At 46.1% G+C, this 22,549-nt stretch overlaps 1 protein-coding gene across 1 annotated transcript; it reads left to right on the forward strand.

Moving 5' to 3' along the window:
* The first annotated feature begins 18,079 nt into the window (after nucleotides 1-18,079).
* On the forward strand, nucleotides 18,080-22,032 carry MYC (MYC proto-oncogene, bHLH transcription factor). Its single transcript, XM_068238023.1, has 3 exons — nucleotides 18,080-18,162; nucleotides 19,282-19,982; nucleotides 20,495-22,032. Exons 2-3 carry the CDS (start codon nucleotides 19,304-19,306, stop codon nucleotides 21,070-21,072), a joined length of 1,257 nt encoding a protein of 418 aa, XP_068094124.1. The 5' UTR covers nucleotides 18,080-18,162; nucleotides 19,282-19,303; the 3' UTR covers nucleotides 21,073-22,032.
* The last annotated feature ends 517 nt before the right edge of the window (nucleotides 22,033-22,549 follow it).

The following is a 22,549-nucleotide window of genomic DNA, read 5'->3' on the forward strand; positions in this document are numbered from 1 at the left end:
CACCAGTCAAATACATACCTGGGCAACGCCGGGTCATCAGTGGGTGGAGACAAATACAAATTTCACTGGGAAAATGTACACTGCAGCCATTCTGTTAATGGCAGGGTTTTTAAACTTTGCACAGTTGGTCACTGGGTGACTGGGATTAATATTCAGAAAAGTGGGTGGAGCCTACAAAAGTGAATCAAACTTCACCTGTTGCTTTTCAAGGGGAATATTTAATTGCTACCATTCTTGAACTGGTAATGGCACAGGCCTCAAACCTGGTACAGTTGGTTATTGGGTGACTGGGGTTCAAATTCAGAAAAGGGGGTGGAGCCACACACACTCAATCAGATTTGTTTCATTTCAATGCAGATTATTGATACCAAAGACCGCAAAGCTCACAAACTTGGTCAGTGAGTAATTGTGTGTTAGGGTTACAAAAAGTAGGCGGAGCCAACACCAGCCAAATACATACACGGGCAACGCCGGGCAATCAGCTAGTAATGGAAAAAAAACAAAAAAAAGGCACACCAGAGCTGCGAAATTATCAGGTAGAGGATTTATTCTTTACAAGCTATCGACTGATATGTTTATTTTGTGTGAAACGTTCATCTCTGGTTCCCTTTAAAGGCTGTACAAGATTTTCAGGAATTTTTCCAGGCTGTTTAAGGACCCATTTAACAGAGTGTATGCCAACTTGTGACTCAATGGAATTGTAATACAATCAATAAAAGGTGAAATTATTTATCTGTGAACCTTGCATGATAAATACTGACTTTTGTCCTGCACAAATTAGATGTCCTGAAGCGAAAATAAACTTAGGAAATAAATTGTATGTGTAGTACAGCTAAGACATAGAACATTAGTAGCAAATCCCGGACAAGGTCCTCCAGTACCCTCCATCAAAACGCAACGTCCTACTGTAAAAGAGGCCTTAAACAGCCAAGAAACAGTGAGATACATCTTGAGATAAGGTTTTACTGCAGGAAAGTTCAAAGGGTCATTATTTCTGCTTTGTTTTATAACTTAAAATACAGAGTGTGGTTTTAAAACTGCAATTATGACAGAATGATGCAATGTTATTAGAGAAAAAGCTGTATAACTGAAAATAAAAATGAGACTCTTTTCTTAGCTACTAATCTTCTATTCATTATCCATACTACAGATACAATTCATTATATCAAAATACCAAATGTATAGTTTGTTGGTATAAAATCTGTGGAGGGATTCAGGGCTGGAACTCTCTAGAGCGATTTTTTTTTTTTTTTTTTTTTTTTTTTTTTTTTTTTTTTGAGCGTTTAGGGAGCACTTTAATCGCTAGCGATTTCGCTAAAGGCCAATGTAAATAAACGTAACAAATTCCACAGTAGCGATTGCAATGAGCAAAATCGCACTCGCAGGACATGCAGCGTTTTGGGAGCGTTTGCGCTTCAGTGTAAAGTATTGAAGCGCTGGCAAATCGCTCATGAATCGCTACACATAGCGACTTGTGTGCGATACTGCAAACTGTGAACATTTTTTTAAAAAAATTGAAAAGATCAATCAGTATAAAAATCGCAAATCGCTACCTATCACAATCACTGACAAAAAGCTTACACTTTTTAAAATTGCTACCACAGAAAACGCTCATGAAAATGCTTACAGAAGGCTAATTAAAAATGCTAGCGAATCAGCGATTGCTATAGCGATTTGCGACTTGTAGTGGTTTCCAGGCCTCAGAGAGTTTTAAAGAACCAGCCCTGGCTGTACGTAACCTTTTGACTTCCGCTGTATATTACACAATATTTGTGCAGTCCATAAATGTTTTAATTTCCCAACACAGCAAAGAGAGCAATAATGAAACCGAAAGATCACATCCCTAACGGACCAGAAATTAGGAAATATTTTACTTTCTGTTAAAGGGAACCAATCATGCAGCAGCTAACAGCTCACCTCGTGTCTACAACGTGGCTACCCGCAGAAATTCTCCTACTTATTCACAGGTAGATGTGAGCTGTGGATGAGAATGCAAACTACCTCCTGCCATAGTTAGTGAGGATGTACCTAACACTGTGCTGCCATGCCACCTCCCTCCAGCCTGCACCTATCAGTGTCCCTATGCTGCCATGCCTCCTCCTTCCAGCCTGCATCTATCAGTGCCCTCTGCTGCCATGCCACCTCCTTCCAGCCTGCACCTATCAGTGTCCTGTGCTGCCATGCCTCCTCCTCTCAGCCTGCACCTATCAGTGTCCTGTGCTGGCATGCCTCCTCCCAGCCTGCACCTATCAGTGTCTCTCTAATGCCATGCCTCCTCCTTCCAGCCTGCACCTATCAGTGTCTCTCTAATGCCATGCCTCCTCCTTCCAGCCTGCATCTATCAGTGTCCTGTGCTGCCATGACTCCTCCCTCCAGCCTGCACCTATCAGCTTTCTGTGCTGCCATGCCTCCTCCTTCCAGCCTGCATCTATCAGTGTCCTGTGCTGCCATGCCACCTCCTTCCAGCCTGCACCTATCAGTGTCCTGTGCTGCCATGCCACCTCCTTCCAGCCTGCACCTATCAGTGTCCTGTGCTGCCATCCCTCCTCCTTCTAGCCTGCACCTATCAGTATCCCTGTGCTGCCATGCCACCTCCTTCCAGCCTGCACCTATCAGTGTCCCTATGCTGCCATGCCTCCTCCTTCCAGCCTGCATCTATCAGTGTGTCTCTCTGCTACCATGCCTCCTCCTTCCAGCCTGCACCTATCAGTGTCCCTGTGCTGCCATGCCTTCTTCTTCCAGCCCGCACCTATCAGTGTCTCTCTGATGCCATGCCTCCTCCTTCCAGCCTGCATCTATCAGTGTCCTGTGCTGCCATGCCTACTCCCAGCCTGCACCTATCAGTGTCCTGTGCTGCCATGCCTCCTCCTTCCAGCCTGCACCTATCAGTGTCCTGTGCTGCCATGCCACCTCCTTCCAGCCTGCATCTATCAGTGTCCTGTGCTGCCATGCCACCTCCTTCCAGCCTGCACCTATCAGTGTCCTGTGCTGCCATGCCTCCTCCTCCCAGCCTGCACCTAACAGTGTCCCTGTGCTGCCATGCCTCCTCCTTCCAGCCTGCATCTATCAGTGTCCTGTGCTGCCATGCCTACTCCCAGCCTGCACCTATCAGTGTCTCTCTGCTGCCATGCCTCCTCCTTCCAGCCTGCACCTATCAGTGTCCTGTGCTGCCATGCCACCTCCTTCCAGCCTGCACCTATCAGTGCCCTGTGCTGCCTGCCATGCCTCCTCCTTCCAGCTTGCACCTATCAGTGTCCCTGTGCTGCCATGCCTTCTCCTTCCAGCCTGCACCTATCAGTGTATCTCTGCTGCCATGCCTCCTCTTTCCAGCATGCATCTATCAGTGTCCTGTGCTGCCATGCCACCTCCTTCCAGCCTGCACCTATCAGTGTCCCTATGCTGCCATGCCTCCTCCTTCCAGCCTACACCTATCAGTGTCCCTATGCTGCCATGCCTCCTCCTTCCAGCCTGCATCTATCAGTGCCCTCTGCTGCCATGCCTCCTCCTTCCAGCCTGCATCTATCAGTGTCTCTCTGCTGCCATGCCTCCTCCTTCCAGCCTGCACCTATCAGTGCCCTCTGCTGCCATGCCACCTCCTTCCAGCCTGCATCTATCAGTGTCCTGTGCTGCCATGCCACCTCCTTCCAGCCTGCACCTATCAGTGTCCTGTGCTGCCATGCCTCCTCCTCCCAGCCTGCACCTAACAGTGTCCCTGTGCTGCCATGCCTCCTCCTTCCAGCCTGCATCTATCAGTGTCTCTCTGCTGCCATGCCTCCTCCTTCCAGCCTGCACCTATCAGTGTCCTGTGCTGCCATGCCACCTCCTTCCAGCCTGCACCTATCAGTGCCCTGTGCTGCCTGCCATGCCTCCTCCTTCCAGCTTGCACCTATCAGTGTCCCTGTGCTGCCATGCCTTCTCCTTCCAGCCTGCACCTATCAGTGTATCTCTGCTGCCATGCCTCCTCTTTCCAGCATGCATCTATCAGTGTCCTGTGCTGCCATGCCACCTCCTTCCAGCCTGCACCTATCAGTGTCCCTATGCTGCCATGCCTCCTCCTTCCAGCCTGCACCTATCAGTGTCCCTATGCTGCCATGCCTCCTCCTTCCAGCCTGCATCTATCAGTGCCCTCTGCTGCCATGCCTCCTCCTTCCAGCCTGCATCTATCAGTGCCCTCTGCTGCCATGCCACCTCCTTCCAGCCTGCTCCTATCAGTGTCCAGTGCTGCCATGCCCCCTCCTTCCAGGCTGTACCTATCAGTGTCCCTGTGCTGCCATGCCTCCTCTTTCCAGCCCGCCCCAATCAGTGTCCTGTGCTGCCATGCCTGCACCTATCACTGTCCTGTGCTGCCATGCCCCCTCCCTCCAGCCTGCACCTATCAGTGTCCCTGTGTTGCCATGCCTCCTCCCTCCAGCCAACACCTATCAGTGTCCTGTGCTGCCATGCCTCCTCCTTCCAGCCTGCACCTATCAGTGCCCTGTGCTGCCTGCCATGCCTCCTCCTTCCAGCCTGCACCTATCAGTGTCCCTGTGCTGCCATGCCACCTCCTTCCAGCCTGCATCTATCAGTGTCCTGTGCTGCCATGCCTCCTCCTTCCAGCCTGCATCTATCAGTGTATCTCTGCTGCCATGCCTCCTCCTCCCAGCCTGCACCTATCAGTGTCCTGTGCTGCCATGCCTCCTCCTTCCAGCCTGCATCTATCAGTGTCCTGTGCTGCCATGCCTCCTCCTTCCAGCCTGCATCTATCAGTGTCTCTCTGCTGCCATGCCTCCTCCTTCCAGCCTGCACCTATCAGTGTCCTGTGCTGCCATGGCACCTCCTTCCAGCTTGCACCTATCAGTGTCCCTGTGCTGCCATGCCTTCTCCTTCCAGCCTGCACCTATCAGTGTATCTCTGCTGCCATGCCTCCTCTTTCCAGCCTGCATCTATCAGTGTCCTGTGCTGCCATGCCACCTCCTTCCAGCCTGCACCTATCAGTGTCCCTATGCTGCCATGCCTCCTCCTTCCAGCCTGCACCTATCAGTGTCCCTATGCTGCCATGCCTCCTCCTTCCAGCCTGCATCTATCAGTGCCCTCTGCTGCCATGCCTCCTCCTTCCAGCCTGCATCTATCAGTGCCCTCTGCTGCCATGCCTCCTCCTTCCAGCCTGCACCTATCACTGTCCTGTGCTGCCATGCCCCCTCCCTCCAGCCTGCACCTATCAATGTCCCTGTGTTGCCATGCCTCCTCCCTCCAGCCAACACCTATCAGTGTCTCCGTGATGCCATGTCTCCTCCTTCCAGCCTGCACCTATCAGTGTCCTGTGCTGCCATGCCACCTCCTTCCAGCCTGCACCTATCAGTGTTTCCGTGCTGCCATGCCTCCTCCTCCCAGCCTGCACCTATCAGTGTCTCTGTGCTGCCATGCCTGCAAATATCAGTGTGCTGTGCTGTCATAGTGTTATTCATTAAATTACTGTTTTCCTTGCAATGTAATGAATGTCAGAAGAATATGAAATAATAGTAAAAACATAAACCGAGAACAGTAAAAGTGATGGAATAATTAAGCAATGACACAAGCAAGCAAATCATACATAAGTCAAACGTGTATTCATATAGAAAAAAACGAAAACATGAAAATTGAAGAAGTAGATATTTCGCCCCTACAGAGTGAACTAAAAACATGATTCCAAAAACATATGGATAAGTTAATTGGCTCCCCCTTAAAAAATTGGCCCTAGACTACAGTACTTACACTACATAATATAGACATATGGCAATGGTAGGGATTAGATTGTGAGCTCCTTTGAGGGACAGTTAGTGACAAGATATCTATATATATAATTCAGTAAGTGCCTCAACCGTCCAGCAAGAAGAAGTACTTTGCATGAGAAAATGTATGCGTGCTCAAAGACCAAGTTTGAGGCCTCCTTTCCACGGACTGTTGAGCTGTGTGCTCAGCAAGCAGTTACCAGGCACAGGTAAGCAGTTATCAGGCAGCAACAAGCAGTTATCAGGCAGCAACAAGCAGTTATCAGGCAGCAACAAGCAGTTATCAGGCAGCAACAAGCAGTTATCAGGCAGCAACAAGCAGTTATCAGGCAGCAACAAGCAGTTATCAGGCAGCAACAAGCAGTTATCAGGCAGCAACAAGCAGTTATCAGGCAGCAACAAGCAGTTATCAGGCAGCAACAAGCAGTTACTAGGCAGCAGTGAGCAGTTGAGAGAGTTTGAGAGGCATTTCACTGCCTATCAACAGTCTGTGGAAAGGAGGCTTAACCCTAGCAAGTCTGGCTTTGCAAATCTGGCCTAATTGACTATTCATGAGGCAATGCTCATGCAAATATGCATTTGCTTTCGCATGTCAAACTATGCAGGGTCAAAAAACCAATACTGCAAAGCGGTCGTGGAGCAGTGCTTTACAGCACTGCTAGATTTAGGCGCAGCGAGTGCCGCCATAGACTGTAATGGGAATCAGTCTATAGCTGCGCTCAGTGAGTAACGTCAGCGCCGTCAGAAGACGGAGCCGAAGTTGCTTTAAAAACACAATAATTCGACCTCCAGCAATCGCTGGAAGCCGAATTATATCATTCCCCCACTATCCATGGCGGCCTGGAGGGAGAATCTATATATATAATAGAGTAAGTGCCTCAACCTTCAAGCAAGAAGAAGTAGTGCCCTGCCCCCAGGGCCGGTCCAAGCAAGAAGAAGGGGCTGGTCCAAGCAAGAAGAAGAAGTAGTGTCATATCAAACCAAGGGCAAAGAGGGATAATTTGCATATTCAGTAGCAGTGCATTGTGGGTAACCACAAATGTTCACTTATAGCTGAATTATTGCATATTTGCTTCTATTTTAAGAAGGAAAATTACACCAAGCTTTGCTTTTTTTAGTAGGAGGGCTTTTTGGTCCCTTTTTATCCCCCTATACATTCTTAGTAATTTGGGTCACCCTGAGCTGCTTGGTTACTCTGTTGTACTGGTCCAAGCCCTATCTCATACAACCATATCAATCTCTGCTGTGAACTGATGAGGACTAAAAGTCTGAAATAGGCTGTCACATTTGGTTTTGATATGACTGTGTAAAATTTAAAGCTATAGGGCCTGATTCACAAAATGGTGCAAACTGTTAAGCATGGGTGTGCTAAACAGTTAGCACGTGAAGTGTCATTTGTGGACTTTTGTGCGTGGAAAGTGCTGTGAATCGCGCAAAAGACCGCAATCGCGGACTTTTGCGTGTGTAAAGTACCGCGATTTGTGGCAAATTGCGTGCGCAAAAGACCGCAATCACGCAAATCGCAGCACTTTGTGCGCGCAAAAGTCCGCGAACGGCACTTCACGTGCTAACTGTTTAGCACAACCGTGCTAAACAGTTTGCACCGCTTTGTGAATCCGGCCCATAGGCTTGCTTGACTTACCAAGAGTGAAAAGGAATAGTTTGCATATTTAGTAGCGGTGCATTGTGGGTAACCACAAATGTTCACTTATAGCTGAATTATTGCAGATTTTCTTCTGTTTTAAGAAGCCAAATTACACCAAGCTTTGATTTTTTTTTAGTAGAAGGTCTTTTTGGTTCCTTTTATCCCGCTATACATTCCGAGTGCTTTGGGTCACCCTGAGCTGCTTGGTTACTCTGTTGTACTGGTCCAAGCCCCATCTCATACTGCCATATCAATCTCTGCTATGTACTGATGAGGACCAAAAGTCTGAAACAGGCTGTCACATGTGGGTTTGATATAGCTGTGTAAAATTTAAAGCTATAAGCTTGCTATACACCAGTGGTTCTGGATGCTTGCTTGGATTACTAAGGTTGAAAAGGGATAAATTGCATATTTAAAAATGTTCACTTATAGCTGAATTATTGCAGATTTCCTTCTGTTTTAAAAAGGCAAATTACACCAATACAGTGGGGAGCATTGCAGGAAGTGACAACAGTGGATCGCACGCTGGAACACGGAAGAGGTGAGGCATCCCCGCCCGCTGCCTCTTACTAATAGTGGCGGCTGCTACTGTGCTTAAGCAGGAGGGGAGCGCACATGGGGGACACAGGTGAGGCAGGGGGGGTTCCTGCTGAGCTTAAGCTGCAGGGAGAATGCACATGGGGGACCCAGGTGAGGGGGGGGTTCCTGCTGAGCTTAAGCTGGAGGGGGAGTGCACATGGGGGACCCAGGTGAGGGAGGGGGGGGTTCCTGCTGAGCTTAAGCTGGAGGGGGAGCACACATGGGGGACCCAGTTGAGGGGGGGGGTCCGACCCCCCCCCCCCCTCCCCGCCACTGTGCCCAATACCCCCTTCCTGCCCTCTACCCCCTTATGCGGCGTATGATACGCTGCGGGTCGGCTAGTGTGTATATATATATATATATATATATATATATATATATATATATATATATATATATATATATATATATATATATATATATATATATATATATATATATATATATATATATATATATATATACACACACTGTACAGCGCTGCGTAATATGTCGGCGCTATATAAATACTAAATAATAAATAATAATAACTAGCCCCAGCGTGACATTACATTTGTATTGGTGCTGCAGTCACAGCTAGGTGGCGCCAGAAGATAACTTAAAGTTGGGACCACATTCTCATTGCACAGCTGTAGTAACTGGTGCTAGACAGGAAGATGCTCAGGTTAAAGTCCCCTTGAATTGGGGAAAAAAAATGACTTAGGGCTGGTGCACACCGAGCGGCTTTTTGGGCGTTTTCAGATCCGCTTTGCGGATCTGCTAGCGGGTTTTGGTGTGCACCAGCCCTTAATGAAGTCCATGGAAACCTGCGGACGCCCAAACTTCACCGACGCAAATCACGGCAGCTCCCGGCTTCCACATTTCCCACTAATCGCAGCTTTTATAGCAGCGCCCTTTTTTCTGCTGAAACTCTTGCACCCTTTTTTCCTGTTTCGACCGAAGGAACTGTGAGGCTCCGGTGGTTTGAAGAGGCCCCAGATAAGTCAAATAGAACTTGTTCCCCATGTCTCGGCTACACTGCATAGCGGACCTGAGCTCTTGCAGAGAACAGAAGGAAAACAGAGTGTGTGTTTTCCTAGCAGAAAATGGCTTCTGAGAGCAGGAAAGAGATAAAAAGGGTTAATAGTCCATAGATTTTAGCTCTGGCATTCTTCAATGAATGTGTCATTGAGCAAAAAGAATAAGACAGTAAAAAAAACAACTTAAAAAGTAGATTTAAATTTAAGATACAACTGTGGAATATCTTAAAAAGTATTTTTTAGGAGGAGGATAGATAGAATTGTTTATTTCAGTAGTTTATTTTCACCTCGGGTGTCCTTTTAAGAAGTAATGGGGCCTGAGGCAAGGTAGTAGATGTGGTTCTTTTAGTAAGCTGAAGTGTAGAGAGGTCAAAGAAGGTGGCAATGGGGCCCCTTGGCACCCACTAGGCCCCAAGGCAACTGCCTAGGTTGCCTGGTGGATAATCCTGCTCTGACTGAGTGACAATGTCTGTCATAAGCTCACTTCTCTTTTCAGGCCAAAAGTCACCTTTTATTGTAGTGTGAAAGCCTCACATCCTGCCATAGAGATGAGTGACAGCGCGGCCTGTAAATTCCTCCATACTTGTGAATGGAACCTTGAGAAATATGCGGAACTCCGACACACGAAGGTGAAAGTCACATTCTGTCTCACTTTACAAAAAAAATAATGCTATAAAAGGAGATTTGTGCTGCAAGAGGCTCTTATCTAAAGTAACAACACTGTTCAGGTACAGATTTTAAATGCATTTATTATGTTCAGACTGTCAGGGCTGGAACCCACAGGAGCGCTTTTAGCAGCACTGCGATACGCTAGCACTTTGCCAAAACGCTGGGCTAATGTTAATGGATGGGGCAACTTCCACAGGAGCGTTTGCGTTTCCCAGAAACGCAAACGCAGGACCTGCAGCATTTTGGGAGCGTTAGCGCTTCAATGTAAAGTATTGAAACGCTAGCAGAAACGCTCAGCAAAACCTAAACTGAGCGGTTTTGCTAGCGTTTTGCGGTTCAGCACACTGTAACAAAATGAAAAATAATTCACAGGACCAATCAGGATAAAAACGCAAAATGGTATACAACCGCTGAGCAAACAAATACAATGTTGCAAAACGCGACCGAAAACGCGCATGAATCCGTTTGCAAACCGCTCAGACAAAACGGTAGCGTTTCGCGTTTGCTGATTTCAGTGGGTTCCAGGCCTCAGCGCTTGTAGAATGTGTATAAATTCAAAGAAACGCAAGTTGAAAAGTGCATGCGTTTTTCTTGCGCTCTAATGCGTTTTCTATTGCATTTTGCACACACACTTTACCCGGGGAAAAAAAGAATTATGGGAACCGCAGAGGGAAACGTACGCTAAAAACGCAATAGTACGCGTTTTTGATACGCGTCCATAGACTTTCATTGCGTCCGTTTCTATGCGTGACGCACAGAACTGCGTGCATCAATGCGGATGAGAAACGTATGCGTCTCATACGCATACATGTGAACGAGGCCATTAGAAAACATTAGTAGCCGTTTCTATGCGGAAAGTCTGCCTGTACGCGTTCTGGAAAAACGGCTAGGAACGCACATAGTCTGAACAGGGCCTTACACTTACCTGGGCCTTCTTTCAGCCCTCTGTAGTCCATTAGTATCCTCCTCATAACTTGACCACTTTCAGTCAGAGTTCAACTATAAACCTTTGGAGCCAGCGCTTCCTATCATGCTGCCCCTACCCCGTGGAATGCCTTGCCAAACTTTATCAAGACAGCTCCAACCCTGGACACGTTTAAATCACAACTGGAAAGCCACCTGTTTAGTCTGGCACTTATGACCACATAACTTTCCCCCCTGTACACATCACCATGTAGTGATCTGAGACAAGCTTATGCGCTTTGGGTCCTACAGGAGAAAAGCACTTTTTGTTTTGTTGTTGTCCTCCTGTCAGATCTGTAAATTCGATGATTTGGCTAAGTGGCGGGCCACTGCGCATGCATGGTCCCGCATGCGCTCACCCTCCCGATCCTGTGGCTGAGTGTTCTGTGCATGCGCTGTTCAGAATGGCTGTAACTCTGCTAGCCCACAACCCTCCCAGCCACAGGAGCCCAATTAGGATAACGCATGCGCAGTGGCCTGCAACCTGGCTGGATCGCAGGTTCCACTGTGGGAGAACGGAGGAGACCAGACCAGCACAAAGGGAATTAATGGGCTGGAAGAGGCCCCAGGTAAGTATAAAATCTTATCTTGGTGGTCATTTTGTCTCTAGTTTACTTTATTGCGCTCTACATCCCCTCAGAAACTTCTGCTGCCTTCCAGCCCCTCCCATCACAGTCAGTATGCAGCCACACCTACTTACTAGAAACTGAAAACTATGATAGGCTACCAATCTGGAGAGGGGCGTGGCTTCCGCTAACAGCAATCACTCTCCTACAGGGGGTAGTGTTTCAGACTAGCTAGAAGTAAGCAGGCAACGTGGGTTGACGAGGATCTAGTGTGATTTAATGCTGTCGAAAGTTTTAATGTTATTTAAAAACTTATCACTTCCATCCCATAGACAGGCACCTGCAAATATCAAAGTTGCCTGTAGACCTAGGACTGGTGCACACCAGAGCGGTTCTGGAGCGTTTTTTAAAACGCTTGCAGGGGGAAACCACTTGGCTAATGAAAGTGAATTGGATGGTGCACACCAGAGCGGCTCGTTTTTTCCAGAAACGCAAACTACCGGGCTGCAACATTTTTTTGGATTTCTGAGGCATTTCTGCCTCAATGTTAAAGTATAGGAAAGTGGAAAACCGCTCTGAAAAACAGTAGATCAGAGCGGTTTTCCAGGCGTTTTTGTTACAGAAGCTGTTCAGTAGCAGCTTTATTATAACAATATATAAAATCTGCTACACAGACGCTGCAAAAAACCCTGGACATGTTTAGATAACTTCTCTATACATGCCTAGAATTGCTCTGAAATCTGCTTCAAAAACCTCTAGCGTTTTGCGGATCTGCTAGCGGTTTTCGGTGTGCACTGGGCCTATAAGTGGACGTGAACTCTTGCACAGGACACAAGGAAAACAGAGAAAATACATCCTGTGTGTTTCTGTAGAGAGAAGAGCCTGTCTAATTCCCCCTCATCTTCAAGTAATCACAAGTGTAATTTGATCTCTCAGGTATGTCAGCACAGAAATTCATCAGTCCTCAGCAGACAGAGCTAAAGTATAAACACAGGATTTTAACCTTTTGTCTGCTACCAAGAAAGCCGAATGTAGACACATTGCAGTAGTTCTGTAAGCTGTAACAAAGAAACATTTTTCTTTAAAGGATATTAGACTGTTGCTTATCTTTTAGAGTAGAGAGGAAGTTCTGAGTTCGGGTCTGCTTTAAGCCTGGTACACACATTCAATTTTGATTGGCCAATCTCTTGTCAAATTAACTACTTCCAGAATCTACTGGCCCTCATACTACATGGACGTGATAAAATTGTCCAATTGACTGTGTGTACTCCAACTTAAGGTAGCCATCAACGATAGAATCCCATGGATGAGCGTTCATTTCCGATCACCGCTATGATCGATCACAATCGGTCTTGCTCACTAATGGCCAAAATCCAGCTAACCAATCAGTTGGATGAACACATCTGTGCAATTATACATATTTTTCACCTGGAAAAAAAATGCTCATGTGACCCTAAACTTTATTTCCATTCTCCAAATTGATATATTGCTTATTTTTAAGATATGAAAGTGAAGTCGGACGGCAGAAAGAGCCAGGGCAGGGGCTAAAGTGAACCAGAGACGAAGCACCCTCTTGTATTCTACCATATATATCAGTGGGAACATTAGAGAAAACACCTACCCTGCTCTCTGTTTCATTCTTCACCGTTCAGCTTGCTTCTTACCAGCCCTGATAAAATCCAAGACTGAGCATTCAGTCTGGCTCTGCTCAGGAATCATTATAGCTGAGTTTGTCTTCTTTGATGTCTTTTCAAGCCCAAGCCTGCCCCCTTCTGGCTCTGCTATAATGACTCCGCTATAATGGTTCCTGAGCAAAGCCAGATTGAATGCTCAGTCCAGGATTTTATCAGGGCTGATAACAAGCAGGCTGAGCAGTGAAGGATGATGCAGAGAGCAGGGTAGGTGTTTTCCCTAATGTTCCCACTGATACATGAAGGTGCTTCATCTCTGGTTCACTTTAAGTGGACCTGAACTCTTGCACAGGACAGAAGGAAAACCGAGAAATGCACCCTGTATGTATTAAGAGAGTTTAGCCCGCCTAATTCCCCCTCATCTCTGTCTAATCACAAGTTGTAATTTGATCTCTCCTCTGAGTGTGCGAAGGGTTAATAGATATTTCCTCTGTCAGCTGACTGCCACGACAGATAAGCTCATTTGAAAGCACAGGATGTTAACAATATGTCTGCTTCCGTGAAAGCGGGAAGTAGACACACTCCAGATTTATTGCAGTATTTTTATCAGCTGTAACAAAGATGTTTTTCTTTAAAGGTTATTATGCTGTTGCTTATTTTTTTTAGAGCAGAGAGGAAGTCCTGAGTTCAGGTCCGCTTTAAATAATGAATATAATCATTATTTTATTGCAAGTGCCTATGGACTTCTCTGCTAGAGAGGCTGCCCTGCCTTCTAAAGTTCCCATCTTTGTATGCAGAGGCCTTTTATCCGGCTGGCCTTTGTTTCCCTGGTAGAGAGAGGAGTGTAATTTGGAAGGCATCCTGGAATGATAATCCTCCAACACTTCTAACGGCCTTCCCCTTTTCTCACCCTAAATTACCTCAGTCAGAACTCGTAGCACCGCAGTCGGCCTCTGGCAGGGGCGGCGTGGCCAGAAGGGGGCGCTGTTGCTTCACGAAATGCATCGTCTGCTAGGAGTGGCCGCTTCGCAGATTCTCAGCAGAATTCTTTCTTCCTTTTCTCACCCACATTGAATGACTTCCAGGGGCTATGTGGATAAATGACAGATCTACTGAGCCCTTATACCAGCCCTGGTCACAAATCCTAATTGTGCCCCTCGTGATAAGCTAACAAGGCTTGGGGGAGTTATAGATGAACCATTTGACTATTTTTAATGAGTGATTTTATTAGAACAAAAGCCAGCCTTGTGGTTTAACGCGCATTCTTGACTTGTTTTATGAATGAAGGGCGTGATGAGGTGGGGGGAGGGGTGCATTCTGCAACGTTAACCCATTGATGGACAGCAATCGTTTACTCACGACAAAATGTTCATTGGTGTGCGTATTTTATATAATTTTCCCACACACTGAACAATAACCACCCATTCCGACTAGCAGTAAACGTTCATTGATAAAATCTGCATATACCATTCGGTGTGAGGTCAATTTTTTTTAATCGTTTCTACCCTTTAAAAAGTGAACCAGAGACTAAGCACCCTCCTGTATTTTACCATATACATCAGTGGGAACATTAACACCTACCCTGCTTTCTGATTTATTCTGCACTGCACAGCCTGTTTCTTATCAGCCCTGATAAAATCCCCCACTGAGCATTCAGCCTGGCTTTGCTATAATGATTCCTGAGCAGAGCCAGCAGGGGGCAGGCTTGGGGTTGACAAGACATGAGAGAACACAGACTCAGCTATAAATCTTCCTGAACAAAGCCAGACTGAATGCTCAGTCGGGATTTTATCAGGGCTGATTAGAAGCAAGCTGTGCAGTGCAGAATGAAACAGAGAGCAAGGTAGGTGTTTTCTCTAATGTTCCCACTGATAAATATGGTAAAATACATGAGGGTGCTTCGTCTCTGGTTCACTTTAAATAGTCTGATCAAACGGAGTCCAGGTGGACATGATAAAGGGAAAGGCGTTTTACCTGAAAGTTGATCGGTCCCCAAGACAATGTTTAGAAAACGCATTGGATGTGATGTCGTCGGTCGCCTGCGGTAGAAAATGAACGCAAGCTTTTCGCAGTGTCAGATGTCGTTTGAACTGTATGTGATATGAGGATGATTATTATTCTATAGTGCCTCCTTTGTTGCTGTAAGGGGTTAAGCGCTGTACAGGCGTTAGAATTCTGGCAGCCAAAGCGATTGAGTGATTTCGGCTAACAGTCTGATATCTCCCCATCCCCCGATACAAATATGGAAGGCCAATGACAGCTTTTCGGCTATAAAAACGTGGATTAATGCTTCGGCTACCGTGGACGGGTTTAAACTAGTGTGTGTACCTAACTTGAGTGTTTAGGGCATAGAGTGGGGGGGTTCAATTTTAGGGTTACAAGTTTGAAGTTGGACACCAGCCACAGGAAGGGTAATCTTGACGAGAAGGTTAGGGTTAGGGGCCAGAAGGCTGTTAACTTTACAGAGGTAGGTTAGGCACCCAGGAAAAGTTTAACAGCAATGGTAATAGGATTACAGGTCAGTGAGGGGCATTGTCATTAGAAGAATCGGTTACGATGACCCAAAAACTGCATCGCAACGTGCAATAGCAGAGTACTGGCAATCGCAGTTCCAATATTCTGGGCAGCATGGTAGCGTAGTGGTCTTGCCTTGCAGCACTGGGTCCCTGCTTCAAATCCCAGCCAGGGCACTATCTGCACAGTTTGCATGTTCTCCTGCGTCTGTGTGGGTTTCCTCCGGGCACTCCAGTTTCCTCCCACATCCCCAAAACATACAGATAAGTTATTTGGCTTCTCCCTAAAAATTGGCCCTAGACTACAATACATACACAATACATACATAGACCTATGACTCTGGTAGGGAATTCGATTGTGAGCCCCGCTAAGGGACAGTTAAGTGACAAGACAATATACTCTGTACAGCATGGTGGAAGATGTTGGCGCTATATAAATACTAAATAATAATAATAATAATCGTATCAGGGTAGTGGCAGGAAAATATCTCCCTTTTGAAGAAACGTCTGCTAAAAAATCTGGAAAAAAAATATTTGATATAGCCATTAAATGGAAAATAATATTAAAATAATACACACTGCTCTTCTATAGTGTAAACATTACTATACCACATATATCTGCACAGAGATCCCATACATGTTGTGATTGCACAAGCCCAGCAGAGAGAAGTACAATGGAAGCAGCAATCCCTGAATCAGCAGTCCTGCTATGTTTTATTGCACCAACAGCTGGTGCTGCTGCTTCTGCTGCTGTAAATACTTCTCGCCCATTTGTGCTGGAGACTGGTGACAATGACAGCTTCATAGAGTGACAGGCGGCGGGGGGAGGGGCAGGAAATAGTGGCTGGAGAAAGTAAGGGTAGATGAGCACACATGGAGGGGGTGTACTGCTGCTGCTGCTTTGGGTGAGGGCGCAGTGGCGACGTTCGGCCGCTAGGGGCGCTGCTGCGCCGTCCTATTTTTCTCCCCAGGCTTTGGAATTACAATTACTGGACGCTCAGCCAGCCCAGGATCACTTCCAGTAATTCTGCATCATGTTTCCTAGGAAGCCGCATTAAAGAGATCATCATTACCTCACCCATTACTTAATGTTATCCAGTCCATCGGAAGTCATGCTGGATACTGATAAATATTATTATACAGGCAAGGGGCGATCACCTGAGCCAGAGATCGTCCAGATGCATCGGTAGCGTGTGTGGGCAGATCTGTCAGATAAAAATTGCAGGGTTATCATTACTCTGGCACTTATGATAATCGGATTAAAATCGGATCTTGTCAATGATCTGCAGTGGTGGATAGGACATGCTGTACTAATAAAGATGACACGACTGCCACTTCTGATCTATTATGTCATCTGATGTCATCAGAGCCACTCTTCTGCTTGTCATTGTAGCAGGAGGTGATTACATCTATTCATTCATGTGACAGTTGCTCCATATGGGTAGAATGGTATAATAAACAATGTCATGTGATTTTCAAGGAAAGGGTGAACTACAAGTCACAGGTTGTCTACTATAGGGGGCTGTAGAGTACATAACTATATCCAGATGAACTACAAGTCTCATCATGCCTCCTAGCATGCTATATAGAGGGGATTGGGTCTAATACGACCTCCAGGGTGGACTGCATGTCTCAGCATGCCATATAAGCTACAATAGGCAAGCAAACCTATACTGGGATGTAGATAAACTACAAGTCCCAGGATGTGTCCTATAGACTGTGATAGTTAATCAAGTCTGTACTAGGCTTGGGATGCACTACAAATCTCAGCATGCTTTCTGGTTGGTCATGTGGAGTCAGGTCTAGTAAGCACAGTGTGGGGTTTGTAGTGCATGCTTACACATGACCAGCCAGAAAGCATGCCATATGGGCTATGAAAGCTCCATACTGTATACTGTAATAAGCTGCAGAGCAACTTCAAGTGTCAGCATGCTAGCTGGCTTGTCATATACAGGGAATAAATGGAATTATATACAGGGTCTATAGGGAATTCTAGAATAACCTGCAGATGCACTACAACTCCCAGCATGCTTGGTATGTCATTTGGGCTGTATCAGGACATCAAGTCTGTAATCAACTGCAATGTACTACAACCCCCAATCAAGCCATAAGCTGCAGATGCACTACAACTACCAGCATGCTTGGTATGTCATTTGGGCTTTATTAGGACATCAAGTCTATAGTAAGCTGAAATGTACTACAAGCCCCAATCTAGCCTATAACAAGCTGCAGATGCACTACAACTCCCAGCATGCTTGGTAGGTCATTTGGACTGTATCAGGACATGAAGTCTATAGTAAGCTGAAATGTACTACAAGCACCAATCTAGCCCATAATACATCTGCAGATGCACTACAACTCCCAGGATGCTTGCTGGCTCATCATATATGGGCTATTGACAGGCAATCTTTCCGAGATACCCCCCTGACATTCCCATGCGTCAGAAGCTGCTGCCAGGGGGGGGCACTACAAGTCCCAGGCTGGCCGCTCCTGCATCCTCCGCAGCGTTCTATTGTGAATGGCGAGTGGTGGAGGAAGCTGCGGCTCTCGCGCTCTGTTTATCATCCTCCTCCTCCCGACGCTGAATGAGTTAATACGGAGCTTCCTTACTACCGCTGCCACACACAGCAGAGAATGCTCCGCCCACCAAACCCCGCCCTGCCGTTTGGCGCGAACTACCCGGCTGAAAGCTATAAAAGGCGTTCCCCTCTGCCCGGGCGGCTGAGTCAGTGCTGGGATCAGGCAGTGGTGGGCTGTGTGCTGCTGCTGGGGGTGGGCATAGCGGCTGCCTATTGGATTACAAGCCGTCCTGTGTGTGTTGGATTGCCGGGTAAGGCGCCCTCCTGCTTGGATTATCATTGTGCTCTCTGTGCTCGGATCCCTGGATTGGGGGAGATCTGCTCTGCTGTCTGGAGGGGCTCCAGGCTCTTGTCATTGGCTGGACTGTATGATTTGGGGAAGGGATGGACTGCTGGCAAGAGGCAGTCTGCCCCATTGCACCTTTTATTGGGGATGTCCCCCTATAGTGGCTTTTATTGTCACTTTTTGTCTTGATCTGTTGCTGGGGTTAGAGTCATTGATGATCTGAATTTCACTATAAGCTATGGGCTTGTAGTAATGAGATTTATTGCTTATATACTATGTTTAGGGTGGGGAGGTGAGGGTCATCCTTGCTGTGGTTGTAAAGGGGTCTAGTCTGTATGGATAATGTCATTTTTGGGGTTGCTATTATCTATTCCTTTTTTGCTGTGCTTGGTTTTGGGCTGTGTCTACTGTTATGTCCTGTTCATTTAAATGCAGCTGTCAGAACAGGGAGGGGTGGTCTTGGGTTGGGTGAGCTGTGCAGTACAGTCAGATCAGAGGGGCTTATAGTAGAGAAAGCTGGTGGGCTGGTATGGGTGGTACTGCCAGTGTTGTACTATGATCTGCAATCTCCCTCCACCCAGGGAGGCATTATCTGAACTGGACTATTGCTTGTTCTAATGATCTGTAGTGTAAGAATGAGCTGTCATGTGTTGGGGTTGCTGGGGGCTTGTAAAGTATGCAGTTGCAGAGGGGGCTTGAACAGTATACTGTTGTGGAGGGGGCTTCTATGTGCTGCTACAATGCAAGTGCTTGGATTCCAGGGAGTTGCTCTTGTCTAGCTGTCAGCATGGGTAGACTGTACTGACATTACATACAGCTGTAAGCAGTGTGTGGATGTGGCTCTCTGTAGCTGGGGTAGGCTGACGCCATGTGATTTGCAGACATTCCCTGTCTCTCCTCCCCTAGCACAACCGGCTTTTTTTTCCTCTTCAGAACCTTCATTGACACTTTGCTCTTTGTTCCTCTGCAAACTTAGTTCACCTCCTGCTTGCTGCACCCTATATGACAGATCTTTTCTTTGTTAATAAATGTTGGCTCTACTGGGCTTGATTTGAAGACGTCTAATGGCGTGCTTTTCTTGCAGGTCCCCAAAGAAAGCCAGCACCATGCCTCTCAACGCCGGCTTCCAGAACAGGAACTACGACCTGGACTATGACACCATCCAGCCATTCTTCTACTTTGAGGAAGATGAGAATTTTTACCAACAGCAGTACAGCCGGCTGCAGCCTCCGGCGCCCAGCGAGGACATCTGGAAGAAGTTTGAGCTCTTACCTACTCCTCCACGCTCGCCCAGCCGCCGGTCTAGCATCTCCAGCTTGTTCCCTTCCACCGACCAGCTGGAGCTTGTCACTGAGTTCTTGGGAGGGGACATGGTCAACCAGAGCTTCATCTGCGACCAGGATGATGAGGCGTTTGTCAAATCCATCATCATCCAGGACTGTATGTGGAGCGGCTTCTCGGCTGCTGCCAAGCTGGAGAAAGTGGTGTCTGAGAAGCTGGCGTCCTACCAGGCTTCGAGGAAGGAGAATTCTGCTACTCAGCCCTTAAACCAACCACATCAAAGTCCGGAAAAGTCTCACTCGTGCCAGGACAACCTCAATACCATTGGATCCAATAGGACCACCAGTGGATACCTACAGGACCCAAGTTCTGACTGCATCGATCCATCAGAGGTCTTCCCTTATCCCTTGAATGACAGCATTTCCAAGAGCAATGCTCAATGCATGGAGCAAGAATTGATGGATTCGCCACCCATCAGCAGCAACAGCAGCAGCTCAGAATCTGGTAAGTTCAGTCTTAAATGCCAAACTTGTAAACTAGCCTAAGAAAAATATGGACCTTTAACCTTTTTGCATCTTCCCCCGTTCTATCTCTGGTTAAAATGTCACCATGGCTAATTTTTAAGATCCAGTTGCCAGCTTAGATGGTCTACAGCCTAAGCTGGCTAAATGTGGGGAGGGGTTTTGGTTGTACTGCATGTCAAGCTGTTCTTCAATGAGATCTGCCACAGCTGCTTGAAAGTTCTGCCTTATCTGTGAGATCTGCAGCACTGCAGTGGTGGGTGGGGCATGAGTGAAAGTGGTTTGGGCAAGGAGTAGGAGCCAGCCAGAGACGGCGTGCTTTCTAAGAAAGCTCTGTAGTAGCTGCTTTAGTGTTCTTGGTGGTTATAGTTGAGCAATTTTTAGTGCTAAGCCTATTCATGTGCCAAGCTACAGACCATGTAGCCGTGATTTTTCATCTGTCTTGCTGACTGCCCTATCCTAAACCATGTCTGTCTTTTTTTTTCATTCCAACAGAAGATGAACAGGAGGATGAGGATGATGATGAGGAGGAAGAAGAGGAAGAGATTGATGTAGTCACTGTTGAAAAGCGATACACCACCTCCAAGAAAGAGTCCTCCTCTTACCAGTCTAGTAGACCTCACCACAGTCCCCTGGTCTTGAAGCGATGTCATGTGCCCATTCATCAGCACAACTATGCCGCTCCCCCCTCAACCAAAATGGACTATCCCTCTTCCAAGAGGGCAAAGCTAGAAAGCAACGCCAGAGTTCTCAAACAGATTAGCAACAACCGCAAGTGTTCGAGCCCCAGGTCGTCGGACAGCGAGGAGAACGACAAGAGGCGGACACATAATGTTTTGGAGCGCCAGAGGCGCAACGAACTCAAACTGAGCTTTTTTGCTCTTAGAGACGAAATCCCCGAGGTAGCCAATAACGAGAAGGCCCCTAAAGTAGTTATCCTCAAAAAAGCCACAGAATATGTACTTTCCATGCAGGATGATGAGCAAAGGCTCATTTGCGAAACAGAACAATTAAAACTCAGGAGAGAACAGTTAAAACAGAAGCTCAAACAGCTTCGAAATTTGACTTTGTAGAACTCTCTAAACTTTTAAAAGACTTCTGACTGAACTGTGACAGTCCTATTTCAAGGTTGTCTCCTTTTTTTGAATCCTACAAAAACAAAATCTTGTAGACTTTTCGTTTCTTTGGACAAGTGCATGCAAAGGATTGGATAAAAACTACACAACCTTGGCTTGGTCTCTCAAAGATTTTTTGCCAGCACCTTAAAAATACTGCCTCAATATTCAAATGGGTATACGGGATATTTGACTTTATTATTTTTTTGTTTGTTTTTTTTTTATTTGCTTGAGGGGGCATAAATTTGTGTTTTTACATATCTTTGTATTTAAAACTTTTATTTTTCTTATAAACAGATTCCTGAAGTTTGACTCTGAATAGCTTATTAAAAAAGTATTACATGCTGATGTGTATAATATCCTTAACAAAAAATCTTTATAGAAATAACTTGTATTCATGTACAATTCTAACAACTGGCAAAAAAACGTTTTTAACACCTGCTTGGTGCTGCCGAATATGACTTTTGATTCAATGTTTTTTGGTTATATAATATTTAAATATTATATTCTGTAAGTTGTCCTGGTTTCAATTCTATATTTGATCTGACTGTTAATCTGAGTTGATGAAGGAGCTGTCCAACATGTAAATTGTTCAAAAAAAACTGTTTTGCAAATCCCGCCTCCCTTCTGCTAACAAATCCTGTAAATGTGGGATCTTTAGCAGTTGGAAGGTAACTGAAAAAGTACTCTTGTCATGCAAAAAAAAATACTACTGGAGACTTTTTGTTTCTATAATGATTATCTTAATGATATTATGACATGCTGGCAGTCTAAGATTTCATCACGTGTTTTTCCTAAAGAAGGCTTGTTTGCTTAAGTTAAACTATATATTGGGCTGAGCCCCGACTCTTATAGTAGCCTTTAACACAGCAAGCTGTTCTGAATAGGCTTCAGAAAAATAAATATTTAAAAAAAGTACTTGTCTGAGCTATGGACTTTCTAATGTGTGAAAATTGTTTTCTTTCTAGGGATTGTTTTTTTTTTTTTTTGTGATGGGGCTAATTGCTAGCAAAACGGTATTCAATTTGAATGTGGGCTTGGATCTGCCTGGCTCTTATTCCAAACTGCATATAGCTTGCATGAAATGGGCATGCAAAGTTTAAAGAACTGTAGTGAGAGGCTTATGGAGGCTGCCATATTTATTTCCTTTTAATACCAGTTGCCTGGCTGTCCTGCTGATCCTCTGCCTCTAATACTTTTAGCCCTAGCCCCTGAACAAGCATGCAGCAGATCAGGTGTTTCTGACATTGTCAGATCTGACAAGATTAGCTGCATGCTTGTTTCTGGTGATTCAGACACTAGTGCAGCCAAATAGAACAGCGGGGCTGCCAGGCAACTGGTATTAAAAGGAAATCAATATGGCAGCCTCCATATACCTTGCACTACAGTTCTCCTTTAAGTATAGCAGTTTTGACTGGTACACACCATGCAATTT

The sequence above is a fragment of the Hyperolius riggenbachi genome, chromosome 5, assembly GCF_040937935.1.
Source record: "Hyperolius riggenbachi isolate aHypRig1 chromosome 5, aHypRig1.pri, whole genome shotgun sequence".
Lineage (NCBI taxonomy): Eukaryota > Metazoa > Chordata > Amphibia > Anura > Hyperoliidae > Hyperolius > Hyperolius riggenbachi.